The sequence below is a fragment of the Cucurbita pepo genome, chromosome LG16, assembly GCF_002806865.2.
Source record: "Cucurbita pepo subsp. pepo cultivar mu-cu-16 chromosome LG16, ASM280686v2, whole genome shotgun sequence".
NCBI lineage: Eukaryota > Viridiplantae > Streptophyta > Magnoliopsida > Cucurbitales > Cucurbitaceae > Cucurbita > Cucurbita pepo.
Genome location: NC_036653.1, coordinates 8,074,819 through 8,095,118, shown reverse-complemented (window position 1 = coordinate 8,095,118; position 20,300 = coordinate 8,074,819). Strand labels below are relative to the sequence as shown.

General features: G+C 36.0%; 1 protein-coding gene across 1 annotated transcript; it reads right to left on the bottom strand.

Annotated features, from left to right (window-relative positions):
- Positions 1-184: 184 nt before the first annotated feature.
- On the bottom strand, positions 185-19,576 carry LOC111777004 (proteasome-associated protein ECM29 homolog). The gene is made up of 35 exons (XM_023656440.1): positions 19,189-19,576; positions 17,568-17,735; positions 17,371-17,460; positions 16,487-16,623; positions 16,298-16,388; positions 16,026-16,108; positions 15,263-15,369; positions 13,919-14,071; positions 13,509-13,573; positions 13,097-13,184; positions 12,899-12,977; positions 12,652-12,760; positions 10,698-10,757; positions 10,472-10,590; positions 9,290-9,671; positions 9,012-9,196; positions 8,817-8,889; positions 8,473-8,623; positions 8,212-8,381; positions 7,702-8,058; positions 6,656-6,823; positions 6,286-6,576; positions 5,944-6,120; positions 5,509-5,772; positions 5,082-5,180; positions 3,618-3,802; positions 3,094-3,429; positions 2,745-2,898; positions 2,541-2,651; positions 2,148-2,315; positions 1,717-1,834; positions 1,247-1,405; positions 1,050-1,165; positions 916-975; positions 185-788 (listed from the first exon to the last, which is right to left on the bottom strand). The coding sequence occupies exons 1-35, from the start codon at positions 19,360-19,362 to the stop codon at positions 585-587; spliced, it is 5,451 nt and encodes a 1,816-aa protein (XP_023512208.1). The 5' UTR covers positions 19,363-19,576; the 3' UTR covers positions 185-584.
- Positions 19,577-20,300: the final 724 nt, after the last annotated feature.

Below are 20,300 nucleotides of genomic sequence, written 5' to 3'. Positions count from 1 at the left end.
ATTCAAGAAGAAAGTTACAGAAAACGAGACAGAGATGTTTCGAGAGAGAGTTTTGAAAGCAAGATTTGAAAAATTGAAATTTGTGTTATATGGGAATGTAAGCAAAAAGGCAACAATGACTTACTGCATATAACTATCGGATCGGGTAGGGAGAAGCCGACAAAAAAATAGTATTTACCTAAAATTAAAATGAATTGAATTATATGTATATTGAAATTTTGTCATGGCTAAAGACGGACTAAAATGTGTAGATATCAAAGCTAAATTCACAATGAGAATATCTTCAGAGTTCTACCAAAAATCAATGGAAAGATCCAAATCTTAGTAATTTACAGGACCGCCGTAGGTCCAAGAAGCTCTGGTAAAAATATGTAAAATGTTTTAAGATTTTCATTCTCTGAAGCTTTGGGATCGGGAAAGCCTCACTGAGAATAATAAGGATTGACCGTGAGCATCTGCGAAGAGTGTGGAGTCTACCAACTGGAAACTCTGCATCCTTTCGCGCTATTTGGCTCTTGCTTTGTGGACTCTCTCTGCTCTGCCTCTGTGGAATATTTTGTTGTGCTCAAGGAAAAGCGCAGTGCCTAGCCTTCCTGGATCTTATCCTGGAGGAGGTTTTCAAGATTCTCAATGCACGTCTTCAATAATGATTTGGCGACTTCATTTTTCTCAATCTCGGACAGATGAAGAAGCTCGGTTTTGATTCCGATGTCTCTCCGGTGGACAAAAGGTACGTCGTTATATAGCTTTATGATCTCCAATAGGCATTCTGAAGCACTGATGTGAACCTAAATTTGATAAACATAAACTTATGAAACCATAGGAACTTGGTGGAATATGAACAATTAACCCTTTATCCTGTCGAGTTAACATAATAATTCAAATTTTAGTTTGAAAGTTAAATAAATAACACACCTGAGCAATCTTGACGGTGGTTATGCACTGAACTACTAAAGGCGATACAGAATGTGATAACTGTAGATGAGAGGGAAAATATTATTTCAGATGTGTTTTACAGTAATCCATGGCAAATATAAGCTATCAGTTACCTCAAGAACAAAAGAAATAGTGCTATCAAGTTTGTCTCTCCCTTGAGAACCATGATGCAGGACCTCATGAAACCTTGAGCAAAGTTCATTGATTGACGAAAAAGTCGAAGTTTTCACTGAAAGTGACGAGTACAGTTTCAACATCAATGAAGCCAACTACACAGTAAGAGATGAGAAGAGAGACAAGAAGAAGATACCAGTCCATCGAAAGCCATTAGACAAGGATGTAGTAATCAAATTCAGCAAGTTCTTCTGTTGTTCAATAACATCATCTAAATCGGCCACTTTGATGGAAGATTTTAAGCAATTTAAAATTTTCTCTCGAGGAACTGAATTTTCTCCTTTATCATCCGAGTCTGCATAAAGTAATTCTGGTCATAATGCGATCAAAACTTATAAAGCCTCACAAGGCAAGTTGATGAGCATAAATCTATGGCCATATAGATACACACAAGTGACAGTAATAGATTGGAGGAAATCCTCCATTTGTTATTTTTTAGATTAATTTTGTCTTTCCTTAATGGATCAAGGAACTCATTCAGACTCTTCTGTAGTTGTAGTCTATTCAACATGAAGATAAAACTAAAGTGACTGAAAGTAGCAAGCAAATTTGTAGAAAATTTGATTGGAAGGAATGGAAGAACATGTTTTACGATAAAGTAGGAACCTGTTTTGGCGGCAACACCTCCCAGGGGTGCCTGCCCAGAATCAGCTGATTTGCAAGCCTCAAATAACAATGGGAAGACAATACGGAAGAATTGGGGACTGCCAAAGGCCTTTATAACCTGAAAACAAGCAAACAATGGAAGATAAGTGCAGGCCAGCCACTCTGTTTTAAATGCCACCATCCATATTTCAAGACCCAAGGAATCCAAGCAACAAATTAGGAACACTATTTGTTAACATTCTTTAGTTTTTTTATTGTTTAGCTTTTTTAGACAACGTTTTTTTAATGATTAAAACAGAATAGTAGAGTAAGGTACAGTTGAAGAGCATGCTTGAAATTCTAACAGCCATAGATGACACAAGTAATAACCAAAAAGAAACCAAATTCATGAACGAGTTAATGGGACCTCTATTAACAGAAACATTATGTACCTGCTCAAGACAAGTAAATGCTGCTTCTCGGAATTTCTTTACTTTCTTGGTGCAGGAAGAAGATACCAGGTTTACAATGGCATTGGGCAAGGCAGGATCGGAAGAAGAAATTAATTTGTGGCAAGCAGTTGAAATAGCACCCAGTGCATCTAATATGGTATCTTTTCCCTGTCAAAGCAAAGACAAAACAAACAAAGGTAATCAATCCCTGTCATTGCTAGCTCAGATTTTTACCATTATTCTATTAAAATACCAGAATCCTCTTCATGCTATGTTTGTCAAAGTAAAATATATGCAAAGACTTCAAAGTTTCATCAAATAGTTTTCTTCAGATGAGACCTATTTCTGAAAATTATTTCTTTTAGGTAATAAAGTAAAATAATATAACTGTACCTCCCATATATGACCAGAAACTTCTTTCATAAGAGATTGAAGCAGGACTTGATGATAAGATGAAATGGACTCGCCCAAAACTTCACAAAGTTTGCAAATTGCTTGTGCTGACTACAAAATGGGAACAAACAAGCAGAATGAAAAAATGATAAAGGAAATCATTCAAATTAGAAAAATCAAGAAGGGAGCAAGAACATTATTTACTTTCTTTTTACTGGTCCATGATGATGATGTAATTCCATTGCAGATGAGAGATACAATTTCTACCAGATACAATTGCAGAGTAATACGTTCGCCACTAGTATTTTCTTCCCACAACTCCTCAAATAACCCAGAAACATGCTTATCATCTTCAAATCTAAACAAAAAAACAAAAAAAACTTTTCAATCCCAGAGTAAATAGAACCTAAATGATTATCCTTTTGGTCAGGTGTCCTTACTGATTCACTACGCGATGTTTAGGGATATGAAATCAATAAAGCAACATGAAATATGGAAACCATTTTAAAGATTGAAGTTTAGCAAGTCTACTACAAAGAAGTTTCCTTCAAACCTGGAGACAAAAATAACTGGAATAACTGCTGCAAGATGACCGCTCAGAACGTCCGAGGCCATGGATGAATAGCTTTTCAGTAAAAGAGCGCAAGAAATTTGGTCATTCCTATCCCCTGTATGAAGAGATGTAGTATCTTCAACTAACTTCTGAACCTGAGATTGTGCTGAAAATTTCATAACAACTGCACAGGCAGAAGCAAAGGCACGTTTTGCTGCCGCACTCTTTTCCTCCTTGACAACCGGAAACAACAACCTCAATAGCATGTTTGAATATGGCTTGATATCAGAACCAACCTTTTGAACCAATAAGGTCACAAAGTTGGCAACACCAACCCTGTTCAAGAAAGCAAAAAAAATTAAAAATGAGATTTAACGATACCAGCAACAAATAGATAAGAAATTAGTGGCTTCGATGTCTTTGGAACAAAGACGTTCGAAGGAAAAAAATTAAACCAAATAGAATGAAAGGAAAAATTCGAACTCCTCTTAAATAAAAGTTACGACGATTTGCATCATACAGACCTAGTGTTGAGGCCTACTCCAGACCGAATCAAATGAGCAAGGCGAGGAATCAATGAATTTAGTGATTCATCATCCACAACTTTTATGCACATGTCTAGAGTTTCCCACATAGGAGATCCTTTTGCAATTGAAATTCTGAGATTCTCAAGCTTGTCTGTTTGCACTCCAACATTTGCTGCATGCAACTGTAAAGATCAAAGAATTTAGTAACCCCTACACCACAAATCAAAAAGGTAAACGGAGAACTTAAACGATCCTATAATTTGTACACTCAACTTTAATCTTTACCCACTCAAATATTGTAATTAAACCACTACAAGTCTTCTTAATCTGATTTTTTTTTTAATAAGAAACAACCACCAAAAAAAGAAGAGAAAATTGTGCATACACAACGTGTAATGGTTGGTTGTTTAATGATAGATCAAAATTGTTTCCCAGAAGAAGCCCAAGATACGACATTGGAAAGACACCCACCTCACAACCCACCAGGTTAGTTCACTCTCTCATTTTAACGGGGTCACTGTTCAAGCCCAGAATCTGGCAATTACTTCTATTGATCTGGCTTTGAAGAAAGCAAAAATGTGATCCAAAATTGAAAAAGACTACTCTTCCCCAAACAAAAGAAAACTATTTCATCAGCTAAGGGAAGAGGAGAGAGAATCTATGGGACCCCACGTCGGTTGGAGAGGAGAACGAAGCTTCTCTTATAAGGGTGTGGAAACCTCTCCCTAGTAGACGTGTTTAAAACCGTGAGGCTGACAGTGATATGTAACGGGTCAAAGCAGACAATATTTGCTAGTGGTGGGGTTGGGCTATTACAGAATCACCTTTGCCTTACACCCACTTTATACCTTCAATGATCTTCCCTTCAACACATTTGGAAACCATTCAAATTAAAACATCTACCAAGACAGAAAAGGAAAGAAGAAAAAGGATTCTCTTGCCTAAGACCTCTCAAAGCTAAAATCATAGGCCAAAGAGAGACAAAGAATCTAACAAGGGACCAAACATCGCCAAAAGAACTCTCGCACCCTTTCGAAGTTAGATTCTTACCTTTATGACTTCCATTAATAAGGATGGAAAACTTAACCATCCTAACACAACTCCAAATCCAAGATCTCCATTATACCCAAAGCTCATCTTCTCAAGAATTTTATCCAAGAAAATTCAATTCACATGATCGTAATCCTTTTCAAAATTTATCTTAAAGATCCCTTCCTGATTCTGGCCTCTAATCCTCAATGGCTTCGTTGACTAATAGAACTTGATCCAAAACATACCTACCCACAGCCATAGTCGAGGGAAGAATTTTTTCGTCTATTAGCTACTACTTTCGCTAGAATCTGGTAAATACTAGTAATAGGACTGATGGATCTAAAATCAAACATTAATGCGAGAATTCATACATCTAGAGAAATGAACTTTTACATCACAATTGATGTCAAACAAATCAACCAAACTAACCTCAATATAGTTGAGTCCCTGATCTTCAAGGCTAGATAAGCTTTCAAGCATGCAACAGACCAAATCAGATAATTGTGGACGAATAGCAGCTCCTGCACCCTGCAAATAATAATAATAACCATAAAAAAAGAACAGCCTATCAAATGTTCAAGAATTAAAAAGGAAACAGAAAAGGAAGAAAACGTTAATCTAGGTCTTCGTTGTATGGAGGAGGAATAGATGGAATTGGCCACGATGATTAATTTTTCATATTATGTTTTTTTTTTCCTTTTTTTTTTTTTTTTTNGTTTTTTTTTTTTTTTTTTTTTTTTTTTTAACCAGAAACCCTTCATATAATTTCTTACAAATTAAATTTTGATATTATATCATTTCACAATCAGAACGCCAATAGATGCTTTACGAAATAGGAATTCAAAACAAAACCAACCTTTGCAAGCTTCATCACGACACCAATAGATGCTTTGCGAACGCTATCAACTTTGCTCATCATTCCTTCTGAAAGCAGAAAAGGAAGAACGGTGTTCATTGCCTTACTAGCATCTGCCAGTTCCGTTAAGGAGACATCACAGAGTCTTATTGTTAATGAAGTAATGCCCCGGCATAACTTGTCTCCAGAGTTTCGAACAGTCTCCTTAATGTCATCCATGGCTCGAAATGCTACTGACCACAACTTTTCCAGATGCTTCTCAACCTACATGAAAAAGAATAATATTATGCAAGTCATTTTTAATTAAAGAACAAAAGAAAAATAAAAGAATGCTACATCTACATGCCTTAACATGATTAAACAAATTTGCGCACATAAACAAACTTATGTTTAACTAAAGGGATGCTTACAACATGCAGACGATACGATAGTTACCTGACTAAACCTTCTTCCTTGTACAATGTCAGCAAGGGCAAGACAAGATGCTTCTCGTGACCGCCAAAGCCTAGATCCACTTTGTGTTATTAAATCAGTTACTATAAGATCAAAATTTTCATCAATCGTTTTCTTTGAGTCATCCACTAGAGATTTCCATATATGTGCCATTGCATCCTAAAAAATCACAATAACAAATATTATTTTGTGCTAAACTAGTACAGATGAGAACTTAATGAAAAAGAAGTGCACTGGTAGGACTAAGGAAATAACATATTCCAGAAAAATATTAACTTTCTTCTTATAACTTTTTGCATAATTCATCGGTTGCATATGAAGTACCTGCACATTTTTGTCGGGATCGTATTGGTATCGAACGAGCCTTGGAATCAATGAATGCAAATAAGGCTTCAAGGCATCCTCAGCTTGCTTAGCTATCTTAGAGAACCCAAAGGCAGCACCTCTCTTGGAGTTCAAGGATACTTGGTGGTTTGCTAGATCCATAAACTTATAAATTAAGTCTGGTTGCCCCATCTCATTTGCCAAACTACAAAGTTCTTTATAGGTGCTTAGTTTTCCCCCACTGGGATTTTCACCTATTGCTTCTTGAAAAACTTCAGAATCTTCAACAAGCTGATTAATAAATATGTGAGCCTCTGATTCACACCATCAGAAATAGATACAAAAAGTATAGAGATCAGTATTGACTTACTTTAATTGCTCTTTTTTTCTTTCCTGAACCAGTCAGAGTCCCCACAAGAGCATTTACCAAGTTCGTCTTCATTGATGAATCGCCCAATTCATACACGATGCTCATTCCTTGTGAAGCCAACTCCTGTACGAGTTCATTCTGCTCACCCAAAAGATTTAAGAAGGCTTCCTGCATTCAGATAAACGAACATATCTGTTAAATGTGAAATGGACAAGATATTATAAACTCGTAAGATTCTATTTTTTTCAGAGTCCTAACACAAACTTGCAGTTCATAGGCTGGCAATGGAATAATAATTCAATTGAAAAGCCAACAAATCACCAAATTTAAATGTGGTAACAAGAAAATCAATGTACAAACATCTGGAGCAAAAAAGAGACCCATTGATAACTCTCCAAAAGTAGAGTTATACCAAGCCTTTTTTTGTAGTTAATTTTTTGCACTTATACAAAGAATTTTCTCATTAATTGCTCCATTTATCCTAATGAGTGAGCATGAAATAGTCCATTGTGGTTCAACATGAAAAGAATATCAATTTGCATCAATCGAGCCAAATTGTACATTTAATCGAATTATTTGGTAAAATATCAGAACATTTATACTGAACCATGATGTTGTAGCAAATCTGAAAACAACCTTGCTAGCAATCTGGAAACAAATTGTTGACCTTGATGCTGAAGTAATACGGAATGAAAATTTTTCAAGGCTAACATAAAAATTGTAATCCAAATCAGCATGCCACGTGGGTCATTGACTACCCAATTAGGAACATCCTAAATGGACAATTTACTCATTTTCACACATTTCAGTCCCAAATGTAGTAAATTGAAAGGAATCTAGATTTTAATAAATGGTTATGATCAAAGCCGTCTAGCAAACAACTGAAAAAGAAAGAGTTCATTGAGCAAACAAGAAAAAATTTGATGATTGATGTTTTTTTTTTTATGAATTATTTTCTCAGCTCTGTTTCACAGCCAATAGCATTTGAATCATAGGGGTGGTGGATTGATAGTATTCCTTTTAAATACTGCTTATTAGACACAGACCTGAATTTGTGGAAGGATTAGCTGGATGGCTGGATGATTACCACAATACATTGCAAGTGACACGAGCCAGACTGCTCCTGCACAGCGTTCTTCTTTCCTCGTGCTGTATAAAAGATCATCAAATAGTTTTTTGGCAATAGAATCTCTAACCGCAGCATGAAAATTTTCACTGGTTTCATCCGCTCCATCAACGTTGCACTTATATTTTAGCAAATATGAGTTCACATCTCCCCCAAGAAAGTTTGATGCAGAAGAAAGTGAAGCATAATTGGTTTTGAGAATCACATCAGCAGTCACAGGAACACCCCCCCATAGAAAGGACAAAGCCTCCCCAGCAGCAAAAAGAATATCTTCAACCTGAAATTTTTGGCAGTGCAGGAAGCACCAATGATGGCTTTAATCATGATAATAAGCTAAAAAAGATACGACCATGGATAAATTTTTCCCTAAAAGTTTTAACGACCATGGATAAATTTTTCCCTAAAAGTTTTAGTTGGAACTTCAATTCACCTTGCACCGGCAAAGATGGAAAATTAAATCCAAGGCAACATTTAGAGATGCTGATGATGTTTCCTTAAAACATATGTGTCCAATGGATAATAGAATCTTCTGAATTGCATTAATATCATCACCCGACAATAGCTTGCTCAACTTGTCACGTAAAGTTGTCAAAACATCAACTGCATTCAAGTTTAATCAAATAATTTAGTTCATAAAAATAATTACGAATAACAAGACCCTTGAACTCCTAACTTAGATAACAAAGATTACCTGACTCAGAATTACTACAAAGTGGTGGCAATGGTATACGCAACCCTATATGACCGATGGCTTGCATTGCTACAGCGGGTACTGCTGCAGTCTCAGATTTAACGATGCCAACCAAGCACTTAAGGATATCCTCGAGCAATGTCTGGGTAATCTGTGGAAATCTAAAAGTTAATTGCTGCATGGCAAGTTCATCTCCCATCAATGAAACAAACTTTTCATTGATTAATAACAAACTGAAGGAGTATTTTGACACTCTTCTAGAATACAAACCCAAGATACAAAGGTAACTTTACGCAACATGGCAAGAAAATAAACGGACGAAAATATTGATAGCAAACACTTACCACTGGTACTTTGGAAACACAATCTGCAGTAACAAATCCTAGAGCACATAGCACTCCGTGCTGAGTCTCAAACCTGCAGAATAAAATAACTCAAGAATGAAGCCAACATACAAAAGACAGAAATATGACATTTCTTTCCTTGATAATAGACAGAAACATGATTTTTAAATCTACATTTCCATCAAGTACTTGTACCTTAAATTATGTATTCCATTAACTGAGGTCAATAGTTCTTCGATAAGAGCCGATGATGCAGATGTTGTCAGTGCAGAAGAAGCTATTCCAAGTAAGCGTGCTGCAGATTCACGAGTATCAATATCTATGTGACTAAGAAAGTTCTTTACCCAGGAAATCCTTGATGCATAATGTTTTGATATCACCTGCACAGAATGACCTTACATCACCACAAGAACTTCAAGCAGAGGGGAACGGATGAATATCACTGAAGACAGTTTTAAGAAAAATCAAAGCACCTCTGGCGAATAAGATCCAATGGTTATCAATGCCTTGAAAGCAGTCGAATGCAACTCAACAGATCCCTCATATGCCATAGCGTGTTCTAGAAACTGACACATTGTTTCCACAGAAGACTCATCAATAGATGACGCTTCTGAAGAGTCATCTTGCTGCAACTCTGCCTCGAAGCATGATAGCAAAAATTTTATCATCGCAATGTATGTTGGAGATGGAAAAAGAAGCTGTTGTTCCCTCAACTCAGTTGAACGTAACAACATCGGCTGCTGCTTAACAATGTAATCTAGCATGACCCCAAATTTTGGATATTTAACATCATGAATTTGAGTTTTAGTTCGGCCTTCGCCTTTCACTCCAAAAAGGCCCTCAAGGGCCATTTCCCTAAAACAATGAAAGAGTAATTTAAGAAATTTGGTTCTATGCAACACACCTTTTGAGAGTGGGAGAAGAAAGCAACTAAGAGAAAGGAATGGAATAGATGATGATAACAAAATAATATGGAAAGATTATTTCATGGAACAATGTATCTTTTGTTTTCTTTTTTATAAGCGAGACAATTTTCATTATAAGAGAGAGAGACAGAGAGAGAGTGCAAAGAGGAAAAAGAAAAGAAAAAAAAAGGGAGAAAGGGAAAAAGGAATCTCCTCCCGAGCACTCGAGAATGGAGAATTACAGAAAGAACCTAATCCAAAATAAGAACATTCCGAGGGCGCATCAAAGAAGTTTGGTGAAATTTCAGGGAGAACATTCTTGCATGCAACACATAATGTTTTTTTTTTAACTAGAGAGGAACTTTTCATTGAGAAAATTATAAGAGACTAATGCTTAAAAGATACAAACTCTACAAATGAGTGAAAGCAAAAAAAAAAAAACGGCAAATTATAAAAAGAAAATAAAGACAGTCCAATGTAAATATATATCATGTAGAGAAAATGGAACAAAAGATTTAGAAAGAGCACATTGAGAAAGGCTTGCAATATTATTATAAATATACAAAAGATAAGATACCCACTCATTTTTGTACTCCATGATCTTTTTTAAAAAGTTGAATTTTTTTTTCTACCTACATGAGTGAGTGTGAGCAATCTATGCTCATTTGTAGCATCACACAACGTTGTCCTCAATTAATTACCATCCCATGTCAAGAAACTTAATCTTTCAAAAAGGAGATGTAAGGATACCTAACATCCAATTTGGAATCTGCTGCAGCAAGCATACAAATAAATCGACTTGGACAATGTTGTAAATGAAATAACTTTGTGGCCCATCTCACAGCACAGAACCGCACTTCACCTTCTTCCTGTTTAGCATTATGGAATTAGACATCAACTAAGAAGCAATGAGAAACTAATGACACTAGATCACAAGAAAGCAAGAAGGGAGTAAACAGTAGATGTAAACTTATACCTCCTCAGAATTTTTAAGAAGAAGGGCCTCTAACTCTTTCAATACTGTAGTTGGAGCTTCCTGTGGATCAGATACGAAATAATGATATAATTTTTTTCTAATGAACCAGGAGGAAAAATGAAAGAATACAAGGACAGCCAAAAGCCAATCTCACAAAAAGGGAGTCAAACAAATGAAAATAGTTCCCACTGACTAAAATGAGACCTAGAAAGTAATTATAAAAAACCTTAGTGTAATAACCTCGTCAACGGAGCCAAATTGAACATAGAACCACAACAAGGAACCAAACATCATTCAAGTTCCTACCAACCCCTCTAAAGGTCTTATTTCTTTCCTCTCATAGACCCTACATAGGCACACGCTTGCCACAAAAACCTCTCTTTCTCTAAAAAGGGCAGATGGAGAAGGAATTCTTTGAGCATCGCTCTACAACCTCTTTGTCTAGCAAGCTGGAAACCAAAAGCTTCAAGGAAACAACCCCAAACCATCCAAGGAGAGTTGCACCTCCAAAGGATATGGTAAAGGCCTTCTCCGCCTTTCAGGAAAGAATGCAACGATGTTAACTCTTTTGTGAATGGCCTACTCACAAAAAATCTAACATTCTTTAGAATTTTCACCTTCCACGGGGACATAAGACAAACACGGTTGAGGAAGAGGGATTCACCAGACAACAAAAGAGCGAACTACGAGAAAAGCCTCAATGGGATTAAGGCTCTATAGATGAATATCTCTTCAATCAGGTCTACATTTAAACTCCTCAATCAAAGATAAGAAAGCTATAACATCCGTCATTTCCCTATCAAACAACGAACAACAGAACTCCAATGACAAAGGAGAGCTCCCAAAAAGATATAGGACGTCTGCCACGGAATGATTCTCATAGAGGAAAATTATATAAACGTGGAGCCATAGAGAATAAGGGTCTATGTCCCAACCACTTATCGTCCAAGAAGTAAGTATCCCTCCCATCATCCATTGAACAAAGAAAGAACAAGTAGGAAGCTCTTTTTGGAAGTATCTTTGTCCCCACCCGATATCCACTAAAAAAGATGAGGGCTAGCCCCTCACTTTTCAGCATACAACATTCATTTCCTAATTCTGAATTCCATGATCAAAATTTCTTCATCTAGAGAAAATTTGAGCCCATTTTTGTGCAAGTAGTTGCATGCTAACACAATCTAAGGACTTATTATTGCAAGACCAAAATCAGAAGATCCGTCTCATTCGACAACTTCAATATGCATGGCATCCGTCACCTCAAATTTTGTTTAGCCATATATGCCAAAAAAACACAATCTAATCCAAATCCACGAAATCAAAACACAATGACCTCAAAAACTCAACAAAAAAGAAGAAAAAAAAAACATATTTGAATGGACTTCCCAAAGTGTGATTTTTCTTTTGAAACAACTTCAAATCTAAGCAGATATCAAACAAGTAACCACACATGGGTCGGGAATGCCAAGAAAAGATGAACAGTGATGGTCGGAGAAGATTTTGGCCATTCATGCATGGCCGCATAGGATTAAGAGCAGTGGCTTCAAGTGGCACGTGGGCTGCTTTGCTAGTCGGATTATGAGGTTCTTCAAATTGTAAGATGGATTTCCTCTTAGGCTGGGTGGTGACAAAAAAAAAAAAAAAAATGACCAAACTTGCAGCAACAATCGTGGGTTTGCAAATGGGACAGCAAGCTCAAAAAACCTAAGGTGGAAAACAGCAAGGGCCCTAAGCCTGAAACCTAAAGGTCACAAAGCTCTAATTGCCCTAAGAAGAATCCCCAAGTTCTTACCATGTTACTATCAGACCAAAATACAAAAGGACCCTCTCATGCTATTCATTAGAGCTCAATATATAATAATACACTTACAACAACGGATAAGAGATTGATAAACAAATACACAATAACAGAAATATTTATCAATATCTTAAAGCAGATGGACCAAATCTAGCAAACCTTATATGCAGCAGCAAGCGAATTGGTCGCCTCTTGAACAACAAAACGAAGAGATGAGTCCTCCATTTTCAAAGCATCAAAAAGACGAACGGCCGTATCAATTTTATCTCTGTAATTAGTGGAAACGGAAATCAGACTTTACTTTCATGTTTTTGAAGATTTGTTCCAAACTGCATGGAAGAAGCCACAGAGTGGAACATAAATGAAATTCAGACCACCGAAGTATCAGACTGAGAGCCTATATAACCTGAATAGTTGGGGCATGCGCTGAGCAAGCAATCCAATTGCTTGAAAGGCAAAAGTTTTTGTGTCTCTCGTAGTAGAATCTGGTAAAATGCGTGAATTACATTAATATAGATACGATCCTACTCCTACAATTTCAAATATTGGGAAGGTATAAAGACACAATAACATAAATATGAATGAAAACTTCATTAATATGGACCTGATGCTGATTTTGAATACCCGTCAAGTGACTTGAGAATTCCACCGAGTATCACTGGGCTCATAAGCTTAAGTTGATCACTGTTTGCCTGCAACATTTACTTATACGAATTAAATAGGGCAAAATACACATTACAAGTAGAGAAGTAACGAAAAATAAGAGATGGTGACAGATTCCATTATCAAGAGGTGAGAAATAAGTCTCTTAAATAACTCATCTTACAGTCATAATTTTTTTTCATCAATTTGGCAGACCTAAAATCCTACAAGCCGATAGATTTATTTCTCAAGAACATAAAAAAGTACTAACACAACGGATGACAGATGCATGTTTCACAACTACAGATAGACGAGAGTTTTGTTTTTCTGAAATAAATTCCAACTTCAAAGGTTTCAAGAGAAAAAATCCTTACATGTTTAAATACCCATACAGTGAATTCCATACCCAACTGCTTCAACCTTGATGTGGTGCCATTCCCTACATATGAGATTTAGCCCCCGAAGACAAAATGGGTAAATCAATAGTCTAGAACACAATTTCAAAGAGTGATAAATAACCAATAAAACATGAGATTATTTTCACGAAATAGGAGGCCAAAAAAGTGAAAATGGAGGAAGTTTGGGGAATGTGCGGATTGAATGCTTCTGTTTGGGCTTTCAATGTAGCAGTAGTGATTATGCTTGAAAATTTCTTGCTCCACTTCCTGGAGGTCATCCATTTTTCTTACCTTTGGCAGCCCGAATAAATGAAAAAAGATATTCTAATATTATTACCAAACAAGATGATTTAGAAAGAATAACTAATCAAAGATAGTTATCAAACCATATATGCAACCAAAAATGCACTGCAAGGTTGATGGGAAACTATTTGCTGCCGTTATTGACCGACAAAAAAGAGACATAAGTTTTCCTTTTAGGGCAATGCTCCCAGGCTTCACTCGAGATTCTAAAGGAGTATTTTCGGCGCCAGTAGAGCCTGCAGTTATTGGAACACATATTTGTAGCTGACTTTAGCGTATCAGAAAAAAAAAAAATGTAAAGCAGAAAACCAGGCCAATATTTGTAAAATAAACTACAATCAGATAAAACTGTGCTAGGATAAACTATTCTCTTAGGATAAATTATTCTTTTTATTGATTGGAAATCATGTTATCATCACAAAAATAAAAGAAATCATCTTGTATATTAGCATATTTTAAAATTTTCATTTACACTATGATAGAGAAAAATAGATTTATTCAAATAGAGCTAAGAAAGAGAGACAGGAGAACGTCAAGTTACTATAAGGAAAAAAAAAAAGACGGGAACATCTCTCCCACTTGTTTATTTATTTTGATAAGAAAGAGTGAGAAATACTCTAAAATATAGATGAAAATACAAGTGAAAATCAGGCAAGGTTCCTATCACCGAACAGAAAACCCTGCAAATGGGGTTTTTTTTTTTTTTTTTTCTTTTTCCTTCTCGAAGGGAAGCCTAAAAATGGGATTGGCACATAGCTGATTGTCTATTCTCGAATTTAGAAACACCCTCCTACATTTTTCTTCTCGTTGGAAAATTTATGTTCGTATTATGAAAGACCCTCATATCTTCCCACAAGAAGTCTCACATAAGCTTTATCCATCTAGATTTCAGGGGAGGAAGATTCTTTTTATTTTTATAGGGTGAAATTATGAAAGAGATAAAAAAATAAATTGAGACTCCACTAAACACAGAAGGAGTCGGGGCAAGGCTCTCATTTTTCAAAAGATATAAGCTTTCCTGTAATATATTTGTTTACCACAAGGTTAGAAAGGAGTTTGCCAACAGAAAACCCAGGTACGAGATCCAAAGAAATTGTGGAGATAGGAGAAAATACAAGATTTGGAGGAAGACTACTCAACTTCAGCTCACTTTTCTTATATATTTATAAACCATGTCCTCATCCATTCTGTATGAATAAATTTCACAAAAATAGAATGTCTCCATGTTGTTTTCTAACAATAATCAACAGCCTAAATTAGTTTATAAAAAATATAAAATACATATGCAATATCATGCATGACCACCATTCAAGAATATGAAGTCACAATGGAGAAGGATGAGTAACAAATGGTCATTTGAAAGTACTAGCTGCAGCCATCAGTTAATTCCGTTAAATTGAATAAATACATAAAGTTGTTTCGCTTACCGTTAAATAGTAAAAATAGCTTGTTTATAAGACGCTGATCATCTAAATTAGCAGTGGAAGCCTTCTTCTTCAGAAGAACCTCCCCTTTCTTAACAACTGGCTCGTGACTTTATGTAAGCAAAAAGGGAAACATATTCAGAAGAAACACAAAATACAAGGATTAAAAAAGAATACTGATAAATAACCAGAGTAAAAATTGAGAATAAAATCTCTACCAAACTTTGCCTCATTTTTTTTTATCAGTTGTTTTGAACACTGTTTCTCAGTTCTAATAAAAAATAATTTGTTCTATTTAAATTGTATCCGGAAGGTAAAAAAGTGAGTTTTTTTTTTTTTTTTTCTATCGAGATTTGGTTTGTTCTGTTGTACTATTCAGTAGCTCTAGGAGTCCAGGTCTCGGCATTTCTATCTACGAGCATCATTTTCACTAGCATTGCCATGTCAACAGAGATAGTTCCAACACACATTTTGGTTGGTATTTGGTTGGAACCAATTATTAGGACGAGGGGCTAAGCGATAATTCCGTGCGGATCAAAGCTCACAACATCTATTTTATCTCTAAGATGAATCCAACTTTCCACCTCTCTACCAAAAAGATTTCTTCTCCCATTTAAAGCTCTCTTTGCTCCAACAATGCTGATCACCAATTTCCTTTTATTTGATTATTTTCCCATTTTGGAGATTGAATTTTAAGAAATATGGGAAATGAGCTGTTACTTACGATGTCAAACCCTGCGAAAAATATGGGGAAACAAATGCATACCTGTCTACACTAGCGATCGTATATATGGGATAAACAAGCTCTGCAGCTGGCTCCATAACTTCAAGAACATTCAAAATGCCCAACTGTTGGAAAAAAGATCATAAGATACCTTAGCTTCCTCATAAAGTAGCAAAAAAATCTTGAAATTATTCACATTGTTAGTAGGCAAATGTGGTAAAAGAGCATAAATAGATGCAAAGGTAGCCATGTAATTTCCCATTATGACAATAGGAATAACCATTCAAGTCAAGTTGTCATTTAGACTAAACCACCTTTCTCAACAGTAGTACATCACTGTTCAAAGGATTTTTTCCAGTAACACGTTTGGTTTGAGCAATTGAAAGTCCAGGCGGGCATCCATCACTATAAAAAATCATAAAGCATAAATTTTATGTAATATTTCATCAGACAGAAGTATTTAGATGAATAAATATACAATGTTAACTCAAAAAATTCCGAACCTTTCAGAGTAAGGTTGATACAAAATTGTGTGAAGGAAAAACTCAAGGACCAGCAATTGATTCTGAGACGTATTCAGGGATCTATATTTAGCGGCAACTTCATCGTCAATTTCACGAGAGTGACATTCACCAATCACCTGAAAAAAGGCCATAAACCTTGCTCAAGAGCAGAAACTTCTCTGGGGGAGGCTGACTGCATACGGCAGCTTGTTTCTCTCCCCAATAAGAAGCAATATGAAAACAAACTAATCCAAGTTTTATCCCAACATAAGGGAGTTCAGACTTCTTTTCTTTCTTTTTTTTTCTTTTTCTTCCCCCTCTTGACAAGGAACGATATATCTAAGATAACAAGAGCAAGTATGTACAAAAAGTAATCGGATTAGGAGTCCTAAAATGATTTTCATAAAAAGGCATCCAGTCCTGCATAGTCGTGAAGAAACTCCTTAATCAAAAAAATAGAATCACATAAACCAGTTACATGGTTTTTTATCCACACTTCAGCCATATCTTTCTCTCGTTAAAAAATATGTTATTCTTAACCTTCCATATGATCCAAATTATACCCAAAAAACTACAAGTAAATATTGTTTTATTCATCTTGTTATGTAAATTATAACGATATCGAAAACCTAACAAGAACTATATTTGAACACAAAAATAAGAAAGAAAAAGTAAATCAAACCAGTTTTCGGCAATAAAAGACATTTTTTTAAAATTGAAAATGAGGGGGAAAATTATAAATCAAAATATTGTAAGGTACAAATGTCAGTCAAGAGATCATCTTATTAATATAAAAAAACAGTAAGATACATTTAAAGATAACAAATAAATAAATGATCACAGTATCCTGCTACAAACCCAAAGGTATCCAAAGAATAGTTCACCTTAGTGACGATTCTCAAAATAATATCTTGATGCTGAGAAGGTAGCTTTGAAATATTTGCCAAAACCATAGGGGACATGTGCACCTTTTCCTGTGGAAGAAATGTCAGGGACTCGGTAGCGCAACTCATTGTCCCAAGTTTACCGAATCAACACAATAAAAACCTAAGTGCCAAATGGACAAGATAGATGCATACACCTTTGGATCTAGACGATCGAACGCCATCTCAATGTACACAATGCAGAAATTCCTGACCATGGAAGTAGAATTGGCCTCCAAATATAGGTTCCACAACTCCAACAGTGGCAAACCAATATGAGACTGGTGCTTCACTCTCTTATTAACGTGACTCAAGATCTCGAGAACCTATTCATGACAATCAAGGAGCATATGATATCACATGAACAATAGCTAACTCCTTGGGATGTCAGGTTCACTAAGTTAGTAAATGTTGTTTATATTGTTTCTACTCTTTTTAAGAACCAAGTTTCATTTCCGTCAAGTTAAGAAGAAGGACGACAGCCATAAGTCCTAAAAGAAGCTAAATTAAAGGAAATTACATATTTCTATAATTGTGCCACAGATTTCAAGATTAAAGCTAGAAATCAGTCCTACACAACAATGTAATTAATTCTACTGTTTCTTTCCACATAAGCAGCCGATTTTCATATCTACACAAGCATGTGTCGTTACTATAAATAAGAAACTACCAGGAGCACATACATGCCCAAAGAAGTTTAAACTGAAGATGATTTATGGGAAGAGGAACTCGAGGATACTCAATATTCCAATCAAAACAAACGCATAAATCTAGAAAAACTCTGAAATATTTGAACAAAGACCGTATTTTAAGAGCCAACAAAATCTGTTCACCATAACTGCAGTACTTGTAGAAAGTGAGCAACAAGACAACCATGTACAAGCGTCATCGAAGCAAGGCCACCTCCCAAGCTCGGCTCTATATCCCACTCTCTCTCCCTGCTTGGTTGAGGGGTGCGGGTGTACGTCCATTTCAATCCAATGGGAGAGGCAAGGCGGCAACACACCTAGCTCGGCATGGATTAACACGCTGGAAGGTTGAGGGACCGCATGCTTTGGCACCTCAGCCCCCCACCCACGTCCTTACCCATGCCTAAGGCCCCTCTAGCACCTGCCTCGAACGAGGTTCACGGCCTTACCCCACCATCTGCGTTCCACCGCCACATCCCCCACCCTCCAAAGAACTCCAGCCACCCACCCATGTGCATTGCATTATGTTTGGGGTGTGGTTGCAGGGCCACAAGGGTATAGCCACGCCTCAATTGAAACTAGCACTACTTATACTTCTTCCTAAGCTCGTTTCATAATAAGAATCCAAAATTCTGAAAAATACTTAACCTGGTTTACCAAAACTTCTTACATTTAAGGGACTCATATTTACAATCCATTCGTGTCAGGCTAATCCGAAAATAAAAAAGAAATCGTTTGAAATAAATTCATAGCACTCACTAGCCTGAAGGAGAGTTGAGAATGTGAAGATTGAAGGCACATTATTTAAAAGAATATGATGTATACAAAAAAGTCCAATGAAAAATTCATCATAATACATGCCAACTAAATAGCTCCCTGTCTAATGCCAGTACATATCGCGAGAAAAAGAATCAACTATATATCACACCACACGCTTATAACTCATAGGAACGTTCTCAAGCAGTTGATACAAAACGATAATCAGAATAAGATCATATTCGACAACACAAACTTCATAATTGAGCTCAAGCCAGCAACTGAAACTGATAAATTTTCCCGAGAAAAAACTACGATAAACAATTTACAATACCTTGTTGCGGACAGAGGTAGCCTGCGAGGAGAGGGATGAAATCGTGAGGGGAAGAACTTTGGATAGAAGGGATTGAAGATTGGAGTCGTCGCATAGAGCCAAGCGCGTGAGTATTCGATCTAGCATTTCTTCCGTCTGCAAATCGGATTTTGAAGTCGATGATGATTCCGCCATTTCACAAGATTTTTGAGCTCTTCGTGCACTGAAAAGTTGAAAGAAACAACGCGCGAAACGTCTGGCGGTTGAAACGAAATGGAAGATTGAAGACAGACGAAGCTAACACAGAGAAACAAGACCTTGTTTCTTTTTCTTTTTCTTTTTCTTTTTCTCTTTTATATTTTCCCTGGGATTTTGTGTGGGTAGTGTGAGATTTTTCTTGAGGACAAAGCTATGTCTTTGCGTATGAACTTCATCTAACTCTTCGATATTAACCTTTTCGTATCTGATCAAAATGTTGATTTAATTTTTATTTTTATTCTAAACAAATATTTATTTTTTTATGAAAGCATTTTGAAAATCATAAGAATTTGAAGATCGAGATCTCCTTCGAAAAATAATTAAAGGAGAGAAAAAAAATTATTAAAAACTATAATATAATAAAATTAAATAATTTACCTATATTTAAAATATGACAGATAATACAACTTTAAAAGTAATGGAAAATAATTATGCTGGGCAAAGGTATACAAATAGATAATTTATTAATAATGAAGAAGCAGCGGGAAAAATAAACTCCAATATGTACAATTTCTATTATTCATTATTAATTATAATTTTCTGAAGGTTTTGGGCCTTTGGACTCGTAGCTATTAACGCCCACAAATGTGACATCCTGGGCCTAAAGCCCATTTCTACTTCCAAACTGAAAAATAGCCTTAAATGTGTGATTTTTGGCCCAATTAATGTTAGCTTTGACTTCTATAATTGTCAATTTTACCCCTGCGATATCTTACACGATGTAGGGGTATTTCAGTCTTTTTAGCCCAAGTACACTATAGAGTCAAGGCTCCTCTTAATTTTGACCGAGTCCATAGCTTAACTTTTGATTTCTGTTAAAGGTCTCGTACCAATAGTGATACATTCCTAGCTAATTGGCAGACTTTAAGGTTAGA